The 22,883-nt window shown below is 37.3% G+C and overlaps 1 protein-coding gene across 3 annotated transcripts in view; it reads left to right on the top strand.

Moving 5' to 3' along the window:
• Positions 1–20,425, top strand: part of MTRR (5-methyltetrahydrofolate-homocysteine methyltransferase reductase) — a 32,365-nt gene extending 11,940 nt beyond the window's left edge. For 2 of the 3 annotated variants that reach the window (XM_082755234.1, XM_082755235.1), the window contains exons 4-16: positions 100–253; positions 677–794; positions 1,828–2,200; positions 3,916–4,038; positions 4,900–5,053; positions 6,635–6,723; positions 8,353–8,533; positions 9,731–9,773; positions 11,194–11,380; positions 13,410–13,528; positions 14,902–14,994; positions 15,089–15,268; positions 16,237–20,425. In XM_082755234.1, the coding sequence (XP_082611360.1) occupies positions 100–253; positions 677–794; positions 1,828–2,200; positions 3,916–4,038; positions 4,900–5,053; positions 6,635–6,723; positions 8,353–8,533; positions 9,731–9,773; positions 11,194–11,380; positions 13,410–13,528; positions 14,902–14,994; positions 15,089–15,268; positions 16,237–16,381 (1,959 nt within the window). In that variant the 3' untranslated portion in view covers positions 16,382–20,425. The remainder of the gene's footprint in view (positions 1–99; positions 254–676; positions 795–1,827; positions 2,201–3,915; positions 4,039–4,899; positions 5,054–6,634; positions 6,724–8,352; positions 8,534–9,730; positions 9,774–11,193; positions 11,381–13,409; positions 13,529–14,901; positions 14,995–15,088; positions 15,269–16,236) is intronic. The other variant, XM_082755236.1, reaches the window with a different exon arrangement.
• Positions 20,426–22,883: the final 2,458 nt, after the last annotated feature.

Here is a 22,883-nt window from a genome sequence, read left to right as displayed (position 1 = left end):
CTGTGTACCTTTGGGAAAAGGAAAAGAGGAAAATAATATGCAAGGCCACAAATCCGTATCAAATGGTGCCTTATAACTTACTTGTTCTGTTCATTGTAGTATAACTTGGAAGGAGAAAAGGATCCTGTAGTTATTGTTATTTCCACTACTGGTACTGGAGACCCACCAGACACTGCCTGCAAGTTCGTTAAGAAAATTCAGGATAAGAACTTGCCACCTGATCATTTCGCACACCTCCAGTACGGATTGTTAGGTGATGTAGTGTTTTGTATATTATTGGCCTCACTCTGTTTCTAATTATTTCAACTCCTTGCATTTTCTTATAAGAATGGTTTAGTTTTTTTTAAAGCCCCTATCTAAAGTAGCGTTATTCTGAAGTGTTAAATATCTAAAGCAAAGTATTTTTGAGTAAATTTTACATCTTAGATTTGTGAAGGAAGAACAACTTTTTCAACGATGCTTTGGGACAAACACATATTTTCTTTCTTTTCTTTCTTTTCCTTCTTTTCTTTTTAAGTCATAAAAGTGTCATCCTTACACACACTTAGATGCGTCAGGTTATCCTGCTTGCCTGCAAGAAAATCCTGTATTTTAATTTTAGATCTTTATTAGGTCGTTGTCTGTGATGTCTGTGTGGCTGGCTGACTGAAATGATTTCTTTCCTTGTATTTGTTAGGGCTGGGAGATTCAGAGTACACATTCTTTTGCAATGGTGGAAAGACAGTAGACCGACGACTTCAAGAACTTGGTGCCCAGCACTTCTATGACACAGGATTAGCAGATGATTGTGTAGGGTAAGAACTGAATGAGTTTTGCATGCTGGATAAACAAAATCCATAATCAGGTATGATTTTTACTAAATGCTTTGAACTCTTTGAAATCAGCTGAGTCTGATAACACCTCCTAGGAATGAATCCTATCCGAACCTGTGCTGTTTCAGTCTTACTTACATTTGAATGGAACTGCATTTTTAAAGTCTGAGCAAGCATCTGTAATGCCCGTAAAAATGGATGGCATTCAGCAGTTTTAGAAATTAAGGAATTCGGAATAAATAAAGGCTTTTAAAATTTTGTCCAAGATTACTGAAGTAAGTAAAAGCAGTTCCACAGCATGTGTGCAGTGGGACTGCTTTAGGTGAACTGTAAAATGTTTTTAAATTTTTATTTGCATTCTGTGCAAAAAAGCCTTTTCTTGCAAAGGAATTATATAAGACGTTTTTAAAATTACCGTAGAAGAATAGTGTAAGAGAACAATTCCCTTTCTATTCTGTTGTTCTTTCTGGCCAGTAGGCTGCAGTCTTGGCTTGCTTATTTTGAAGTACAGATTATAATAGTTCTGTTCGTGATGGCACAAGACAGTTGAAAACAAACATTGCCGTAATCATAAAACTTTTATCTTGTTCTAAAATAGTAAAAAATGGAATGTTATATTTTAAGATACTGATGTTGCTGTTACACAGTGAAAAGTTTCGGGTTTTGCTATCATCCTTTCTGTCATGAAGTTCAACATTAGAAAATAAAAATGAGAAACTGGAAAGTGAGCCTACTGCAGACTCCATAAACTTACATAGCATTACTATGAAATGCAAATATTCGTTTTAACAAACAAGTCGTTTAGATAACAGCTGCGAATATATATAAAAAAAGAAAATGAATGGTGTATTTTTTACTTTTTAACTTTTTTGCTCTCTTCATCATTTATAAATCAACAGTCCAGAAAGTCACAATGAGATCGTTCCTCTCTCCTCCGTTCATCCTTCCCCTTCTCTCTCGCTCTTTCCTTCTGTTTTCTTTTTCTTTTTTCTTTATTCTTCTGTTTCCTCCCCAGGTTAGAACTAGTGGTTGATCCTTGGATTGATGGACTTTGGCTTGCCCTCAAGAAAGTGTTTCTATTGCAGAAAGAAAAAGAAGGCATGAGCAACGATGTTAGTGCTGTTTCTAGCACTCTCTCTGCAGCCGCCCGTGTTGGGCATGAACTAAACTTAAGCTCAGAAATACAGAACTTGAAACTAGAAGATGAGGGAGATGCAAGTTCCGATGTTTCATCACAGAAACCGGTTGACATCAATCTTCTGGCTTCAGCTAGAGACACAGAACCTTCGCTTGTTCACTCTGTCCCTCCCATCTCTCAGGCTGCTCTTAATATCCCTGTCTTGCCACCAGAGTATATAGAGGTGCAGTTTCAGGACACCCGTGGTGAGGTAAGGAATTTTGAAGTTTGAATGATGAAAGTCTCTTGTCTTCTTAGGATCATGAGTTCAAAAGAACAAATGGATATATATATAAAAGAAATACATCCCTGAACACAGGAGTTTTATTGATTTTAAATGGAAAGTCCATTTATATGGTAAGAATGTAGTCCTTAACCATATGAGTTAAGGATGCCTGTGTTGAAGTATAGAATCACAGAATATCCTGAGTTGGAAGGGACTCACAGGGATCATCGAGACCCAATCCTGGCACTGCGCAGGAACACTCAAAAAATCAGACCATGTGTCTGGGAGCCTTGTCCAAATACTTCTTGAACTCCAGCAGGCTCAGTGCCATGACCACTGCCCTGGGGAGCCTGTCCCAGTGCCCGACCACCCTCTGGGTGCAGACCATTTCCCTAACCCCCAGCCTGACCCTCCCCTGTCCCAGCTCCATGCCGTTCCCTCGGGTCCTGTCGCTGTCCCCAGAGAGCAGAGCTCAGCGCCTGCCCCTCCACTCCCCTCCTGAGGGAGCTGCAGGCTGCCATGAGTCCTCCCTCTCAGCCTGCTCTGCTCTGGGCTGAAGTATAATTTAACTAAATAATAATTTGATAAAGGAATGGCACTGCAGTGCTGGGAATGGAAGAATTAAAATCATCAGTATTCAATTTATGTGTTTTAAATAAATTATCCATCATGTTCAGACTGTGAAAATTCTCCCTATGGAAAGGAGTATAGTACAGCTTCAGTTCAGATTTTTAGTTCTTGCAGAATGCCATGAGAGGGTTTAAAATTCTTCAAAATACTGCTGCATATTTAGTAACTTAAACTTGTAAATATATGATCATAATTTTCCTCTTGAAGATAGCATATGCCCTACAGACCAAAAGTCAATGTGCTTTCATTATGAAACCATGTAGAACCAAGTCCTGCTGTACAAAGAGAAGAATTAGCATAAGCTACTGATCGTTTCCAGTTGGTAAATTTAGTGTTCAGAATTAACTGGAAAGTGTGACTCAAACTTTTCTGATTGCTTGCCAAAGGACAGATGTTTTGGTTATCTCCTCAAGAGAGCAGTGAAGGCTGGCTGCCATGGAAGGGACAGGGAGACAGTAAGCTGAGTGTGGTAACAGCCAGGAGGGCAGGGGCCCTATTCCCCAGTACTCAAGTAATGCCAACCAAGAGATGGCAGCTGGGATCAGCGAAAAGTGCAGATGTGGGAATGAGACAGATATGAGGCTGAGCTGTTGAGTTAAACAATCCAAATTACTGAAATGAAGATTTGTGATTTAGAGGTTCCCTTTGAGTACAGACTAACACTCAGGTTGAAAGCGATGCTAACAGTACTTAAAAAGAGGGGCTGGTCACTAACCCATAAAGTGAAATTGGCTGTTTTTAAGACAACTTAATAAAGGAAACGACTAACTTCATTTTATAATAGTATAGGCCCATTGGGCTGTTAAAGCTTATGGACCTTTTATAGTTGAATGTATGCCTTGTACTACTTAAATATGATTTTAAAAAATGTAGAACAAAACACTCTCTGTGGGTGTGTATATACATATTGAAGATGCATGTTTTTCCTCCTCATTGTCTTGAATTGTTTCCTAAGATTGTTTCAAAAAAAAAAAAAAAAAAGTGCCAGCAGTAATTCCTGTGTATTATACTAAGCTGTCGTTCAGCTACTTCGCATTTTTTAATATAAGTTTTCACCTCTCCTTTTTCAGAATCCACATCCGTCCATACTGATTTCAGAGGGAACAACCTTCAAAGTGCCAGTTACAAAAGCAGTCCAGCTCACTAGAGAAGATGCGATAAAAACTGCGTTGCTTTTAGAACTCGATATTGCAGTAAGTTAGTGGTGGCTTTTTTCTTTTGTAAGTGGGCAGAAATGTAGGGTAAAGAGCATGTGTGTTATGCATAATAACTGGGGGAAAAAGATTCGATGGCTTAAAAAGAAAAAAGAATTCCCTCTAGAACAGGATGATGTCAGCTTAGGCTGATTCACTTTTTAACTGCAAAGTCTGATTTGTTCACTGAAAGACATGGCTCCAAAGAAGCCAGAACTTTACAGAAGTTGTACATTCAATAGCCGATCCATGGAATAACCATGGATATGGCATTGAATTAAATATGCAACCTACAAAATACTCAGAAACTCTGTATAGTAAACTGTGGTTATTTGTTCTGGTAGGTAATCTACATAAGCAGGAGGTAAGAATCTTTAGTTCATTATCTTGGAGCTTTTGAGATCTGCGTCATCCTCTGGAATTCATTTATTCTGGCTTTTTAACATATTACTTAAACTGTTAACTTCTGTTACCTTAGGTGTATTTAATATAAGGACTTCATTTCTCTGTTCTTCTCAAACCAGAAAACAAAGCACATTGGTAGTTAATGATGTGGGCTGATTATATAACACCTCCTCTTAATGCGTCATTATTTTTCTTCTGTTTAGACTGCTCAGTGGTTTTTACTAAAGTGTGTCCAAATATTTAAACCAGATGAGGAAAAGTTTTTCTAATCAATGAAGTTAAACCAGCAAGGAAAACATGAGTATTAGTTTCTGATGTCATCGAAACAGAATCCTAGCACAGAGCAAAAAAACGTACCTCTGTAATAGTAGGAAGATTACTGTTAGGCATAGGAATGCTGTTGTCTTTTTGGTTTATCTTACAATTTTATGGAAACGATTTCATATTTTAAAACAGAATACAGCCTTTGACTACCAACCTGGAGATGCCTTCTGTGTAATATGTCCCAACAGTATCAGTGAGGTGGAAGAACTTCTTCACGTCTTGGGACTTTCTGAAAGAGGGGAGTGCTTTGTTTGTGTAAAGGTTAAGGAGGGCACGAAAAAGAAAGGTAAGGTGTGATGTGCTGGTCATAAACAAGTATTCCTTTCTGTGTTAGTAGTAGTTGGTATGCATGGTTTTGAACATTTTTAAGTTCAATACTGGGACACAGCTGTCATTTTGTAGAGGCATTTCAGAAGTCAGAGATATGTCAGCAGGAGAGGACACAAAATGCTGCTGCTTGTTTTTACTGTAGATAAGTTAACTTATAATGGGAACTTCAGTCTGGTATTGGGGTTCCTCTGTGCTCCTTCATGTTTATGGAGATAAACCTTTAAGCATATAACTGAACATTTCTAAGTGAAATTTCTCCTGAAATTTCTCAGAAGTACAGCACTTCATTTTCATCTGCCTTACATCCTGGGAGGGCTGCACTCAGAGCAGAAGTCTTAGTGCTGCTGCGAGGTGCCTTTTAAGGGGCTCATTGCCCTATGTGTATCCTCTTTGTGCAGCCTGTGAATTCTCTGATGAAGTATGTGAGATCAAGTGAGGGGGCAAAACAGAGAAATTATCTAGCAGTCTGGCACATAGTCTGTTGAGCAAATCCTGCTTTCCCATAGATGTCCTTTATTGTACATATGAGCATCCTTGGAAGAGGATTAAATACTTATTTTGAAATGCTGTCAGCATGTTCCAGAAAAAGTTCATATACATATGAAAATGGATGCTTCTTTCGTGCATTTTGTTTATGTCAATCCTCTTACTGTGTAAAAGTAAATTTTGTTCTTTTTAGCAAGAGTTCAGTCAAGCAATGCTGATATGAAAACATAATTTAGCAAGGGACATATTTTTAGACCAAAATTTATTAAAGGCCTCTTGAAAAGAGAAACGTACAGTAAGAATGAGTAACTAGAACTTGAAGCCAAGAAACAGTATCAAGAGAAATCCCAACATGCAAGTGGGGTCTGTAGTTAAACAACTGGGGACTTGCAGAGCTTGTTAGTAAGTTTTGTCAAGTAAGTGATCAAGCTTTTGGGGTTAGCTTAGAATGGGGAGTAGCTGCTTTAGCATGGCACGTCACAAGGCTGAGCCTGCCTGGACCCATTAAGAGGTAGCCAAATGCTACCTGTGGATCCTGGCTGACTCCATGAAGAAGTAGCCAAATACTCCTTTGGTTAGATCATTAGAAAACATCAGCATGTTCTGATTTTTCAGGAGTGTGTATTCATAGAGGGGGGAAAAATATAGATGATCCTTTCCCTTGTAAGCATTCCTCAGAATTTCTCTAAGATGAGAAGTGGCAAAAAGGCCTTGAATGGCCTAGCCAAATATATATATATATATATGTATTTGAACACTCATGTATTACACTTTTCTTCTTGTTTCCTGCTTTCTTGGTAACTTTTTTTTGGTCTTTTCTTTGGAAAACCATTTTACTGTTTAGTTTATAATTGCCACAAATCAGTTGGGCTCAATCATACAGAATTGAATGAAGCTTAGGTATATGGTATTTCTTGAAGGAACAAATAAATATGCATTAATTGATATTCTGTGATAGTTCTATCATTAATTGATAGTTCCGTAATGCTATTTTTGGATGTTAATAGATGTATTTTTGTGTTTGTTTTTTTTTTCCTCCCCCCTAAACTAGGAGCATCTCGTCCACAACACATCCCTGAAAGGAGCACTCTGAAATTCATTCTAACCTGGTGTCTGGAAATAAGAGCAATTCCCAAAAAGGTGTGTGTTTGTTTTCCCTTTTGAAGGGAAATCCATAGTAATTCTACTCTGTGTAGCTACTTGAAGTTCTGTCCTTGCTTTGTGTCTTGTTACTGGGTTTTTGGTGAATAAGGATTGTCAGCTTGCATGCTGCTGATTCCTTGTTCCAATAAATTTTGCTCTTAGTGCTTTATTGGACAAACTATGAGATACCAAAATCCCCATTACCGTTCTGTATTCATAAGTAATCTGGAATTACATAGGAAAATGCTAGATAGTTGGTTCCATATAACTGGAAGGCTGACAGAACCTGGCTGTAGGCATTGAAGAGAAATCATTCCTTCTAGTCAAAGAGGACCCGTATCTGTCCTGTTTGGTCACTGGAAGCATGTTGCTTTATACAAGCATCATGTAATGCCTTCAAAATACTTTAAAGCTTTTCTTGAGCATTTCAGTAACTGGCAGAATTCAAAGAAAGATTTTTGGTTGCGTATTTGTTCTCAAAATGTGTGTTTATTACTTCTCTTGCATTTTGTGCCTGGAAAAAAATCAGAAGCTTGCAATTAGAAATGCATGGGTATTTCTGGTATTGTCAAAACATATTTTAAAGATAAATTTGTGTGAAGCATGAAGTTACAGTTGTGTTGCTTGGATCTGTGAAGGAAGTCAGTTTTTGGAAGTACTTTTCACTCAAGTGAATTTCACAGTAGGATCCAGCATGTCATTATTAGACAATATACTGTAGAAGAGAATCATTCAATTGAGACAACCTTTTCAGCACTACATGTAACTGTTTTTGAATCTTTTTCTCAATAATAAGAGTAGGCAGAGGGTGCTGTCTGGGGAGTATCACCAATCATATACCCTATCTGCATTGTTTCTTGCTCAGAATAGAGTGCCCTGCAGCTCCATAATCTGGAGTTATTTTCTGGAATCTGGTGTTTGGCCAAAGTCAAATTACTTTTCTGGTGTTCTTTTGTGTAGAGTAAGTCCTCTGATTGCACCGGGTATTTTAGATTGCTTACCTTTTAAGCACTGTGTCTATTTCCACCTTGCCTTTTGGAAAACAAACAGACAAAACAAAACAAACCCTGGAACTACTTGCATCTGAATTTTGCTTTATATTGCAAGCTGTACTTAATTTTCCCTTAAGAAAAGCTTGCACTACCATTAAGTAGGCATAAATACAGAATAAAACACCGCAGTGACATTTACATGACTCATAAATACCATACTTTATTTACAATAATACCGCTTCTAAGACTTTGTATTACTCCCTTCCCAGCTTCTGTAACTTGGCACATGGTGTTTTGTCTTGGACTAATTTGTGTTACGGGGCTGTTACTAAAGTGCAAATACATAAATAAAGTCATTCCTAAGTTTGGGTTTTATCTGGAAATGCTTTTTATCTGTCTCTTCCCTCAGTCAGGCAAAGTAGGATTTTTTGACCTACTAGATTGCCCCAGACATTGAAGGGTGGGGAATAGGGGTGTAAATGTCACAGTAGGTGAAAGTGTACATTGGAAAATAAATTGTATTATTCATTAGCCTGCAAGCTGCCTTCCTATCCCCAGGCAACACAAGCTTTTCCCAGGTTTGTCCAACTGGAGTATTTCTTTTTACCCTCCACTCTTACTTTCTTCACTCCAGGCATTTTTGCGAGCCCTTGTAGAGTACACCAGTAATGCAGGAGAAAAACGGAGGCTTCAGGAGCTTTGCAGCAGACAAGGAAACTCTGATTATACCCGTTTTATTAGAGAGTCAAATGTTTGCTTGCTGGATTTACTTCGTGCTTTTCCAAGCTGCAAGCCTTCACTTAACCTGTTAATTGGTAAGTGATTGATTTAGGTTTAATTGGATTTAGTTCATTCTGAAAATGCATCAAACTAAGTGTTGAGTTTCTCAGGATGGGGGGTGACTGTTCAGTTACCACTGTAGAAATATTATAGTGTCCATAGTGATCAAACAAAAACTATTGCTGGGGGCAAAACTCTGTTCTCCAGTGGTAGTCTGTGGTCTTCATTCTGTACTTTAGTCACATACCTGTGCTTCAAATGACTTTGGGTTACTCCTGTGCGTAAAAATAAGCATAAGATGCTTGCAGGATTAGTGTCTTCAAGAAGTAATTCATCAACTGGTTGCAATTCAAAAAGCCATGTTTGTATACAACTGATATCCCTGCCTTTGTGTTCTTATTCTTGTGTTTTTATCTGTCAAAACAGAAAGCTTTTTCCACTGCATTTGTGTTTATGTTATGCCCAACACACTTGCAGAGTTCCTTGTATGAAACATGGAAGGAATGAGCCTTGAAATGCAGCCATCTCAAATGCATCTGAAAATACTGACAGTTACTTTCCAGATTAAAAAATGGAATTTCTTAATGTGTTTCATTACGTGAAACAAAACAATTGCTTTTTATGGCCTTGTGATCGTGTTCTTCATTACTCCTTAGTAATTTGTAGGGGTTTAAAAAACAAGTAAGTAAATACAAGCTCTGTTGTCTCATACAAACTATTTTGTTTGTTTTTGTTTTTGTTTTTTTAGCTGTGATTTCAAAACATTAAATACGTATTCATCGGAGTTTGAAGTCACACTGCCACATCTGCTTCCAGGACATTTGTATAGCAGAAACATTCAGTCAAATAATTCCATTTCTCAACTTTTCAACTCCATAAAGCACACTCAGATGAAAGGCGGGGAAAACTAAATTTGAAGCTTCACTGTGTCCACTAACTACTGGCATCTCTCCTGTGTACCTTACAGTTGTTTTTAAATAACTAATAACCATATAAATTAACTGTTATGGCCTTATTTTATTGTATCTCTGACAGGTGTTCCACAAAGCCTAAAAATTATTCCTAATAGGGTTCAGATCCTAGTACCTTATTTATGAGAAACACTCAATGTTAATAGAGTAAAATTATAGTATGCTTGTTACCTGTTGTAGTGTAAGCACTCACGTAATATTTTGATTTTCACTGGGCTGAATCAAACAATAAGTGATATCTCCTTTTCTTTAATTTTTCAGAACATCTTCCTAAATTGCAAGTCAGATTCTATTCAGTTTCAAGGTAATGACATGTTCAAGTTGTATCTTTAGTAATTCGTGTGCTTTTTTCTTCAGTGTATACACTACGATCTTTTAGAGAGCAAACTTTAAATTGCTTTTTTAAGGCCATTTTGCTTAGAATAGTTGATCTACCCCTTACTCTTGAATTCCTCTGTATCATCTTGAAATCTGAAGCCTTGATGCTCCGTTTTCTCACCCTTTTCTCTCTGTTGTGTTTATAACACTTTGGCAGCTCAGCACCACACAGCCACTTTCTCACTCTCACCAGGTGGGATGGGAGAAAGGTAAAAACACAAGAAATCCTGGGTTGAGAGATAATGGTAGTTCACCAGGTAAAGCAAAAACCACATGTGCAAGCAAAGCAAACCAAGGAATTTGTTCACTACTTCCCATCAGCAGGCAGGTGTTCAGCCACTTCCAGGAGAGCAGGGCTCAGTTTCTTGGGAAGACAAATGCCATCATTCCAAATTCTTCTTCCCTTACCCTGACTTTGCTGAGCATGACCCTACACTATGTGGGACATCCCTTGGCCAGCTGTCCTGGCTGTGTCCCCTCCCAGCTCCTGGGGCACCCCCAGTCTCCTCGTTGGCAGGGCAGCACCAGGAGCTGGAAAGGCTTTGGCTGTGGAGATTAGAACAGCTGTTTTTCTTTAACACAGTTGCTGCACATCTCTGCAAAGGGCCAACCTTCCTTAACTTCGGATGTGTGCATTATTATGTTCTTGAGGCTTACAATCTCAGATGCTGCTTTGCCTATCTCCCTCTTCCTTACAGGAATCCCTCCAGCTTCCTAAAAAATCACACTAGGAGGCAGTTCCTGCCCAGTGTTTTTTTCATTCCCAGTTAGCCTATTACAATACTGACTTTATTTCACTATAAGGTAAAAAGAACATAGTAACATGAGCAATGCTTCAGATCTTCTGCAAGACCATCCAGTGAAAGCAGCAGATCTAAAGAAGAAAGAGAAGAGAACAGAAGGATAAAATCTGAGGGGAAAAAGTGATTATGTCCTGGTTACCAAAATCAAACAAACAACAAAACCCCACAATCAATCAAACACCACCACCAGAAACAACAACAACACGACCAATCAGAAAATACCACCAACAAAACACAGGTCTTGACTATTTCAAACAATGCTGTTTAGAGTGTCTTGTAAGAGGTTGGTGGATTTCTCAAGAGCAAGCTCACACATGTAAATCTTACAGAGAGGAATTCTGATTGAATCCTATAGGCATTGGCCTTTGAGTCCAACCCTAAGAAAATTTCTAACTGCATATAAATATTACATAGGTAACTGAACATATCTTGATTTGGGTAATGTGGTTTGAGTTGAAAATGGACCTGCTGTAAAATAGCAGAGCTATTTTGGGTCATTAAGTTCATTTTTATTTTATTTTTTTTATATTTGCTTCTTTACAGTTCAAACTTGTATCAGCCAGGAAAACTGTCCTTTGTGTTTAATGTTGTGGAGTTTCCTGCCTGTCCCACTAGACCAGTCTCACGGAAAGGAGTATGTACAGGCTGGCTTGCTGAGTTAGTTGCACCTCTACTGCACCCCAATAAAAACACTCTGCATACGAAAGAAGGAAGCCCTCCAACTGAAGAGGTATGAATGTTAAGTCTAAATTTCCATAACTGTTACATTTATGCATGTTTTGAAACAACTGCAGGTTTCATTGTTTGCAGATTGTTGAAATGCAGATGTTTACAGATGGTTGTACTGCAGATGTTTTGGCAGGAGCAGTATGCTTGTTCATTTTGCAGTAAGTTAGGACACGAGGGAAAGGCTTAAAGCTTCACTGGGGGAGTTCAGGAAAAAAAAGTTCAAGCACTAACATGAAAAAGCTCTTGGCTGAGAAGGTGGTCAAGCCTTGGAACAAACTCCCCAGTGAGGTGATCACAGCTCCAAGCCTGTTGGTGTTCAAGAAAGAGTTGGGCGATGCTCTTAGACATTGGGTTTAACTCCTAGGTTGCCCTTTGCAGAGTCACAAGCTGGACTGGTTGATACTCGTAGGTCCCTTCCAACTGAAGATGTATCATACTGTATATCATAAAATACATTCTATATAGTGTTGCATATAACGTGACAAAAAAACTATTGACATTCTAAAATATATTTAAGAAATATGGAAACAGTCTTGGTTACAAGGAAACTGTGCTGATAATACAAGGTCTTGGTCTGGTGAATTGTAATGAAAACCCATGTAAGTTATTTTTAATTTTTAAAAAGTAACTTGGGAAAAACTGATTATTATGTGCATGATGCATCTTATCCCAGTATTCACATCTCTATTGAGTTAAAGTATACTTGATTTGCAATATGTTAAAGCTCAAACATGAGGAAGAGATGGACTGAAAAAAAACAAACAGAAGGATTGTTACAAATTGAGTCTGAAAAACATTGAGAACTATTTGAATCTGCTGTGCAAGCTAGAATTCAAAATAGATAAATGTTCAGCAATACACATAGGTTGCAAAAATATATGGAATAGCAATACAAAATGGATTAATTTATTTCATAGAACAAGTGTGTATACCAGTTGAATTATTCTTTTTAAAGGAATGACAAATTTGGAATTCTTAATAGGGAAGATAGTCTGTTAACTCAAGTGTGGTTTGAAATAGTAAGTATTACAGAAATAGAAGCATTGTCCCCCCACCAAGAATTATACTGTTCTTTTTTTAATCATCATCAAACAGAAAAATTAGTGTTGTTTTAACATTGTTGTAGATTTAATGATAAGAAGGGTAGAGCTAAATCACTCAGGTTTACAGAACAAAGTTTAAATAACTTGGTCTAGTTTTTAACTGCTTAAACTTGAAAGTGAATTCAAATTGTTTCCTAATTAATATGCAAAATAAATCGGATTCTTGCTTATGATTTTAATGAGTAAAACTCTGCTATTGCTGCTGCTGACTTTTAAATGGTCTTCTGAAGAGTTAAGAATGGTCATCTTTCATTCCATATACAATCAGAAAATGGGGCATGGCTCCTGTGAAAATTATAATCTGTCTTCCTTTCTGACACAGATCTGATGATCAGAATAAGAGTATACCAGTGGAATAATATAAACCGTTTTCCAAGGTCTTTGAGCAATTGTTGGACTCTCCTTACCTGTTTGCCTTTTTGGACTTCCTGTAAAACTTTTGTGAAAATCAAGAAAGCGAGCTTGGTATCAGTAGACTTTAATTCTCTATAAACAAATCTCTACCCCTACTTCACAGTGGATTTTTGTTTCACTTTAAAAAAGAAAAAAAAAACTTTGCCTATAACAGCAGTAAACAAGCCTAGCTTCCTTTTGTGCACCGTTATCACACTTTCCACGAATTCTAGAAATTCACTAAACTTACAGTGCAGTCCGCTTTCATGTTCAGAAGCTCATGTTTGTTTGGCTTTGCCGTATTTTTATCCAGATTGATTGATAGATCTGTAAATAGGGCATGCTTTTCAGAAGCTCAAGTGAAATTGTTTTTCACGTGTCTATGTGGGATTAAAAGTAACCTCTGAAGTTCAGGATTTGGAAGGGTGTCTGTACACACACACGACATAAACATTCCGAAGGTTCTAAAAATGTCATGATACTTTCACTTCTTAAGAATACTCTTCAATTGTATTTTGTCTGATTTCATTTTAGATATCTATTTTTGCTCGTCCAAACAATACTTTCCACTTACCTTCAGACCCTTCTGTCCCTTTTGTGATGGTTGGTCCAGGAACAGGAATTGCACCATTTATTGGTTTCCTGCAACATAGGTATGTACCAAATTTTTAAATGAAAAACAATCTTTCTATGTTGAAAAAAATACAGCCTCAGGCTTCTAAGTAGAAAAATTAATCTATTTTTAATCTTTTTCTTTTGGAAAAAAATGGTGTGGTTTTTTTTGTTTGTTTGTTTGTGTTTTCCTCCCTCTTCTTTGTTAAACCAGAAAGGGCAAATCACACATGTTTTTATGAGCTGTTTACAACTTTGTCCTTTTTTCTCTTTGTAATGCTTAAGGAACTCTGTACAAGGCAAAAAAGATAACAAAACCATGACATAACAAACAAAACTAAGCATCTAGGATATGTTATTACAAGGGACACTGCTCTGGTTTTTGCTCATCTTCTGACAGCATTCTTTGCTTTCATCCCCCCAACTACAGCAGTGTAATTTTGTAAGGCATAAAGAAGCTTGTTCAAAGAGTTACAGGTACATTCAGAATAAACAGGAAGAATTGAATATTTGGGTGGTAATGTAAGCTTTAGAGGTAACCAACATATCATTCCTGTGTGACTTATTCATACTAGCAAGATAATGGAATTTCTTGCATCCTGTAATAATTATTTTTAAACTGCTCTGAGAGAAAGGTGGTATTTTGACATGATGCTGCTGGCTCCATGCATCTGCTTTAACCAGATCATTATGTACTGTCCTTTCTACTACTAAGTATTAACTTAATTTTATCCCCCAGGTATTTTTAATCTCTCAGATTTATTTTGTTTTGTATTTTAAAGAATCCATAGCATTTCGTAAGCATTTAATCAATGCTAAATAAAACACCTCTCAAAGTATAAATAGAAAGCAACAGCTAAAACCCCTGTAAAGTAATATCTTCAGCATTATTTCAAGAAAATACAATAACTTTTCTGATGGTGTAGTGGTAAATAGATAGTTATTCATGGACTCTAAGAGGTTTCTACAGCTAAATGAAAAGTATGCTAAAAATGGTTTGTGCTGAGCTTTCCCTGGGTATTTTTACAGTGCTTCTAACGAGGGTTAAGGGGTAGCAATCTCCTTATTCAGCAGTCAGAAGTGTTTTGTGAGATGTTCAGAAGTGCCAGTCTTTACTATTCCCATATGAAACTGTGACAAAAAAAAATAAATAAAATTAAAACTTTGAATTTAATTGATTTTGAATTGGGCCAAAAGTGAGTACTCAAGAAAATCAGAGAAGAAAGGTTTCACTGTTACTTACCTTAAGCCATTTCACATTAATAGGCCTCTGGACAGCCAGAAAAGCACTACTGTAAATGAGAATAAGGTTATAGGAGTTTTAGTTTCTGCTCTTGATAAAACAACATTGGGTTTACATACAGTTGGCACAGTTCTTTTTTTTTTTTAATTTTTTTTTCTTTTGGCTGTTTAGGCAAAAGCTGAGGGAAGAACATACAGACTGGCATTTTGGAGAGACATGGCTGTTCTTTGGTTGTCGGCATCATGATAGAGACTATTTGTTCAAGCAAGTTCACTATTTAACATTTCCTGTGTTAAATTTGTATTCATGTGGGATGCTTATCTCAGAGCCATTACTAACACTTTTTATTGCCTTTCAGAGATGAGCTCAGATGTTTTCTTGAAAATGGGACTTTAACTCATCTTAAGGTTTGTTTCTCAAGAGACTCTTCAACTGCAGAAGGAGCCTCGCCTAAGTATGTGCAAGATGTCCTTAGGCTTTATGCTAAGGAAGTTGCCAGAGTCCTGCTGAAAGATAGCGGTTACTTCTATGTATGTGGGTGAGTATGTATGTGGAGATGGACTGTCTCAGAAAGTGAATAGTTTGAGGTTTTAGAAAGACTTTGAGCTGTATGAAAGACAGGACCAACATATTGCTCAAACAGCCTTCCTGGAATGCCAAAATTTAGTCTGTTATGTCCATTTTTATACATGTATAATACAGTTACGAAAGAATAGTTTGTAACTACACAGTTCTGCTTGTTTCAGTCACCTGTTACTTCTTTTCTTTTAGTATTCAAATAAGTTGTAGTAGGATTCAAACTAATCGATTGTTTTGAAAAAATGGGATACTTGAATCCATGAGATGATAAATTGGACAGCTGTGACATAGCAGAAACCTCTGCTGCATTCCGGGTGTGGATAAACCAGGATGCTACCTGAATATAGAAATGAATATTTGTCGTGACAGACTCCAAAATTCTATTGCCTTTATGAAGTTCCACAATAGTAATATATTTTACAGTGGGAAGCTTTATGTGTAGAGGCTAACTTTCCTGGAGGTTCCATATTTTTTTAGGAAGTTTGTTGGTATATGGTCAACTGAACATTGGGCTTTTTGTCAGTATTTTCTCCTGCTGGAGTAAATGTCTATTATTTGTATTAAAAATAGCATTATTAATAAGTGAGGTTTCTTTGTATGATGAAACCATATGGGGATATAATACCGTACTTCAGCAGGTCCAGTTCTCCCGAAAAGTAAATAATTATTCTGTGATAGCCTAATTGGCAGTGCAAGTTTTTTGATGTGTATTACCATGCACTGAAAATCTTGTAACATTTGTTTGAGAGAATCTCTTGTACTTGTCAATGCTTGTCTATGTGAAAACTTAGTGGATGACTTGCCATACAATATACAATTTTTTTTGTTTGTTTTTAATATGTTTTCCAATATTACTCTGTTTCTGAAGCTGTTGATAAAAGGAAAAATACAGTATTATGCACTTTACACCTACTTTTTTATTTCCAGGGATAAGAAGCACATGGCTGATGGTGTAAGTGATGCTGTAGTGGACATTTTAAGCATGGAGATGGAAGTTGACAAATTGGAAGCAATGAAAATGCTGGCCATGCTTCGAGAAACAAAACGATATTTGCAGGATGTTTGGAGCTAAATATTTAGCTTTTCTTATGCCCTTACAGCACAAAAGATTTTGTGTTTTACTTTCACATTTATGCTTTTGACTAGAAGTTGTTGTCAAAAGTGCTATTGTCACACACATTTTAGCTTTCTCTGCTGATATTTCATACAGGAAACCTTTTAAAGGACAGCAAACCAATGTGTCTTCTGAAGTGTATTGTTTTTAGTAACATTTCATAATAGTGCCTTGATTCTCTGACTACTGCTTTCATATAGAAAGTAAGAACTCTTGCACTTGTACAAGTATAATTGTACGTTTACATTAGGTCATGTATATTTTTTTACTATAATGTATAAATAAGCTACAAAGTAAATGTGCAGTAATCTGTGCTTCATCAAACATATTACTGACTTGCTAGGACTTATTTGAATATTTTTTAAGACTATTTTCCTTCCACACACGCACATACGTATACATGCGAGTATACATACATACATGTGTGTATACCTATGTATTTCTATTTTTGCTTGTGCAAAAATGGTAGGAATGAAGGTCCAGAATATTGCACACAAATTTGCTGCAGAATTTCACCTCTTGTTTTTTTAATACTTAGCTTTTTCATTGCATCATTCTTATATCTCAGTTTTGCTACACTCAGTGCTGATCCCTATTAGATTTTCATGCATTTTAAGTTATTTTCATTCCTGTCTCTAAAATGTTTGTTGTGTGATTTTATTTTTTTATTTAAAAATCAACAGTTGGGTTGAATGTGATTGCTGGAGAAAATACTGCTTAGCAAATACTTTTTAGATTTCTAAGGTAATATTTTTTTTAAGTTGAACACACGCAATGAAATACTACATTTTTAAAGCAGTTACCCTTACTTAAGACAATTCACTTCAGAAATAAAAACGTTGGAAGCAAGTTGTTGAAATATCCATTCTTCTTCCAAACAAGTGCTGTTTGGAGTTACAGTTGGAAGAGTGAAAGTATAAGTTATTCATACTTCTCTTCAGATCTCTCCTCTTTTCCTTTGCTTTTTCTAACTTCTAAAAATTCATGTCATCTTCTTGGTCCTTTGTCGTACTAAGGTCTTTAAAGATAAACACAATATATGAGAGAGTGTTTTAGACACATTGTTGTATATTTCCTTGGGAGAACTCTCATTTTGTTTGTCCTTAATGCATAATCAAGAACCACATAACTTACTCCAAGGCTTGTATTTGCCTACTGATTATTTGTTAATTTGTAGGTAATTCAAGAAATGTTTATGGAAAAATTATGATCAGAATAAAATCATGTTTTTAAACTGAACATTTTAATGAATTACCTTATCATCATGCAAGTTAAATCAAAACTTTTCCAAGGTTCAAAAGAGTTTGCAGATGGCACCAAACTATGTGGTGCAGTTGACACTCTGGAGGGAAGGGATTCCATCCAGAGAGACCTGGACAGGCTTGAGAGGTGGGCCTGTGCAAACCTCATGAAGTGCAACGCTTGGAGCAATCCCAAGCACATATAAAGGCTGGGTGGAGAATGGATTGAGAGCTCTGAGGAGGAAGGACCTAGGGGCGTTGGTTGATGAGAAGCTCAGTGTGAGCCGGCAATGTGCTCTTGCAGCCCAGAAAGCTAACCATATCCTGGGCTGCATCAAAAGCAATGTGGTCAGCAGGGCAAGGGAGGTGATTCTGCACCTTTGCTCTGCTCTTGTGAGATTCCACCTGGAGCCCTGTGCTCAGCTCTGCAGCCCCCAGCACAAGGACATGGACCGATTAGAGTGAGTCCAGAGCAGGGCCATGAGAATGATCGAGGGACTGGAGCTCCTCTCCTGTGAAGACAGGCTGAGGGAATTGGAGTCCTTCAGCCTGGAGAAGAGAAGTTGCGGGGAGACCTCATAACAGCCTTCCAGTACCTAAAGAGGGCCTACAGGAAAGCTGGGGAGGGACTCTGTGTTAGGGCATGTAGCAATAGGACCAGGGGGAATGGCTTTAAACTAAAAGAAGGGAGATTTAGATTAGATATAAAGAACAAATTTTTTACTCAGAGGGTGGTGAGGCACTGGCACAGGTTGCCCAGAGAAGCTGTGGATGCCCCATCCCCTGGAAGCCCCTGGAGGTCTGGAGGCAAGGCTGTATGGGGCTTTGGGCAGCCTGGTCTGAGGGAAGGTGTCCCTGCCCATGGCAGGGGGCTGGATTTATATTGTATTTAAGGTCCCTTCCGACCCAAGCAATTCTATGGTTCTATGATTTTTTTTGTTGTTTCCTCATTCTAACTTGAAGCTGACTACTGCACCTGAGAGTAGTAGTAGTATTTCCATGTTTATTCTAACTGCTTCCTTTACTTTCTCTACTCTAAGCTTTATTGGTTCACATGAGAACGTGCTTGCAACCATTGTTTTCTGTAACATAAACATGGATATTTTCATTGCATATTCATTTGTTTAGCAATCTGGTATGTTGATAGTCTTACACAAACAACTTTGTAGCTTCTCATTTTCACTGGATTTCTTCTGCCCTGGTAAGGAAAGGGATCTTTGGGAAATCTTATGCTTCCATCTCTTGATGCAGTAATGCTTCATCTGAGTTGGAAAGACCAAAAATGAATCCAGTACTCCGGTTTCAGGTGTGACATTGATTATATAAGATAATACGAATAATACTTAAAATATTCTGGGGTTATTTTTCATTCTATTTTGCTAATGTAGTCTAATTATTTCTGTTCATTTTATTTATTTTTTTTTATTATTTTGTTTTGTTTTTAGTGTTGTGGGAAAATCACTGCATGCCAGCTTATGATTATGGAAAGAGTATTACATCTCTGTATGTTATAGTCTGCAAGTTCTGGTCAGTCAAGGTGAATTGAGAGTTGAATGTCCATTGGCAGAATGGTATGAGTAATTGGTTTGGGTCTGAAAATGGAGCCAGTTGATACAATAGTTTAATATAAGATCTATAGATTATTTTAATGAATCTCAAGGGTCTGCTCTCCTGTTGAAGAAAATGTGTAAATATAAAACTTCTCAATAGCATTAGAGTTGCCTGTCATAAAGAAATCAAAGTACTTAAAATTCTGTGGCAAAAGCCATGTCAATTTGTTTAGTCTTGAAACCTTATTCTAATGTTTCATATTGAAAAAATTGGAATTTTATACAATGCAAATTACAGTCCTGAAAAGTTGATTCAGCACCAGTACAAATTGCATTTACTTTCATTAGCATTTGAATAAATGTTCCACTTCTGGTGGAAAAGGTTTGTCACATTGACAAAGCACTCAAAGCCAATTGTGGTTATTAAAAAAGAATAGGTTCTACAATTGGTTTAAAAACAGCAGTCTCATATGGCTCTGTCATTAAGGATATTCATTTCTAATCTACTTTTAACTTTATTGCTTAGATGATTGATTGGACTCCATTAACTTTTTTTTTTTTTTTTTAATTCATTTTATGCTAACTTGCTAGAAGATCAGCAGCTGTTTCCAGTACTTTCCAATGAGATGATCCTCAGGACTGACTTTCCTTTGTGATAGGGCAGTGACATTCTTTGAACCATCTTTGAGGTGTTGTGAGAGGATTGTATCAATTGTGCTTGGTTTATGGATGTCACCAAACAGAATTATGTCATGAGGACTACTCAACAGCTTGAGTGCTCACAGCTCTCTTATTTGGAGAGTAGTTTCCCCCAGAACTTCTGTCTTGAGCTTCAGACAATGAGAAGATGTTCCCAAAGGAAACCTGCAAATGAAGAGAGAGTCCTGTAGAGCCAGGTTACTCACAGTTTGCACAACAGGGATCTTTAAGTGGTTTTGATGCTGCCTAAGTTTGCAGCATTGTATGATGCTATATGGTCTGCACTTTGTTGTCCTAACACTTAGCGCTTTCTGAAATGTTCAGTATTGCACTTAGTGGTGGGGGGGACAACATGATGATGACATTTCATGAACCTCTGCTGCAATTGATCTGGTAGAGCCATTTCCCTTTCCCTGATGTTTGCATTAAAAAGTGATCACTTGCAAAACTGCTATGTAGTTTTTGTGTCACACTTGTTTCTTAACAAAACTTTATGTTGAAGTTCAGCAGTATTTTTCCATTAAAAGGTTTTCTGCAACAGCTTGAGTGTTGGTATGTGACAACATTTGTTTTGTGTTCCTGCTTTGTTTGGGCCAAAGACAGATTAATCTCTTAAAAGAATGTGTTCAAGATATGGCATGCACTTCTGCAATTCAGTACATCTGTGCAAGTTCATCCTCAACAGAGCTAAATTAAAAACCAAACTGGTTGACTTACTGTGAGTCAGGCTGCAAAAAAAGGTGCACATAGGCTTCAATAAGACAAAGCATATGTGCCAGCTGGCATAATAATCCAAATTTTATTTTTATTTTTTTATTCTTAATTTTGGACTTCAGCAAAGAATGATTACATTGCTATTTTTTGAATATATATATTTTTTAGGCTATATAGCACTGCAGGGTATTCAGCTTTGAATTAGAGAGAGATCCAAGTAATCATGACTTTCAGATGATCACTTAAATTTCTAATGCATCTAAATGATGGTAGTTAATGATGATCTTGATGATAGTTAATTGTTGTAATGTTGAAGTGCAGTAGATATCTCTGAAAGTTTCAAGTACAAAGTACATATCAATAGATGGCTAAGGCATTCACGTTCTTGTTGGTGTAGATTGATGACTTTCTGTAGTGCATTTAGAACATGTGCTATGCCCAGTATCATTCTGATAGATTTTTTTAAGTTTGTTACCATTTTGAGAACTATTTCTTGTTCCACCACAACTCTGAGATTCTACACCGTCCATCATGCAGTGGCACTGAGATAAAGCTGAGACTGTATGAGGCCAATTGCTGTTGATGACATGAGGAATGCAATGGTTGTGAGAATTTATTTATTTCTTCCCTGTGCAGTCCACATAAGGTTCTGTATAGCAGAGGAGCCTTGAGGGGTCATGATATTGCTTTGGTCTCACATTGCTTTGGTCTCTGCATGTGAGTGCTTTCTCTAAGACTGTAGCCCAGTGCAGTAAGAAAGAAGATTGTGGCATCTGTAGAAGTATTGTATGACCCTGGAAGTGATTCTGTCCACAGGCATCCCCAAAGGTGAAAGATCTTAAGAACCAGCGCTCTCATGGGACAGCTTGACCATCTGGATCTGTAACCAAGAACATCAAACTGGGAGGGGAGCTTATACAAGAAGTAGAAATAAGCCAGATATCCAAACCATGTACATACAGAGAAGTAAGTGTGTATTTGGAAGACTTATCAGCTTGTTACTAAAGCTATAATATGTTATATCTAAAAACAATGAGATATCTGGACCATAAGCTGCATGACACAGAATAAGGTTCAACATGGACTTACTATCAGCTGCTGGTGACCTTAAATTTACTTTTCCTTTATTCTAGGAGAGAGATATAGAACATCATTAAAATATACTTATGACTTTGCAATGCTTTTAGTTGGAGTTAGAAATGCTCTTTATATGAAAAACAAAATTAAACAAACAAATAAAACACCACAAAACCACCACAAAACCCTATATTCAGTGAACACACTGGTTCTGATTTAGTTTGTTTACTTAGAGGTTTGTAACTGAAAACAGGTAACAAACCACAACAAGTTGAGTCTGCTTTAGCATTTGAAAAGATGTCATAATTTTACAAGTGCACATTACCGAATTCAGATTCAAGTTTTTAGTTCCTGGATCTGCCTAAAATTTCTATTGTGATATTCAGTTTATCATCAGATATTTCTAATGAGATACCAGTTTTTCATCTATAAAATGGGCAGAAGTATTCTTCAGAATTGCTTTATTTCTCCCTTTTGTCTGTTTGATTTTTAAGATGATTGAAGATGAGGCCATTCTCTGTGACATCCTGATAGGTGTACATGTGGCAAAACAAGTGGCAAAAGCAACTTGTTGTGTCCAGCCTCACCGCAGCCTTGGCATAGATTACCTGCTGTGGTTTGAAGGGCAGCAGGTGTCAAATGCTACCATGACAGCAATATTGCACCAGCTGAGATTCCCTGGGCCCCAACCAGGAGCTGATTTGTTGACTGGAGAGCCAGGGAGTGATAACATGATTTGTTCACCCTTTAATAGTCCCACATGGGTAATGTCAAAGTCTGATGCACAGTGGAGGCTAACAGTGGAATTTACAGGGTTGGTCTATAGACTGAAGGACTAACACTTGTACATACATACAAGTATAGTATATATAGTAGAGTGTACTATAGTATATATGTACATGTATGGTAAAGGATAGGAAAGGGGTGAGGGTTGTTAATGAAGATGCATTGAGTAGTGTGGGACCTGAGCATGATGTAAATGACATGGAACAAAGGGTGGAGATTGCATTGGATCTGGCTGAGATGGAGTGGATTTTCTTTGTAGCAGCCCCATATTGTGCTGTATTTTGGATTTATGCCCAAAACTGTTGATAACAGACAGATATTTTAGCAATTGCTGAACAGAGCTTTCACCACATCAAAGCTTTCTCTGTTTCTCATGCTGCTGTCTCTAGCAAG

The sequence above is a fragment of the Aythya marila genome (genome assembly GCF_965140915.1).
Source record: "Aythya marila genome assembly, chromosome: 2".
Taxonomy (NCBI): Eukaryota; Metazoa; Chordata; class Aves; order Anseriformes; family Anatidae; genus Aythya; species Aythya marila.
This window is presented reverse-complemented; position numbering and strand designations above follow the sequence as displayed.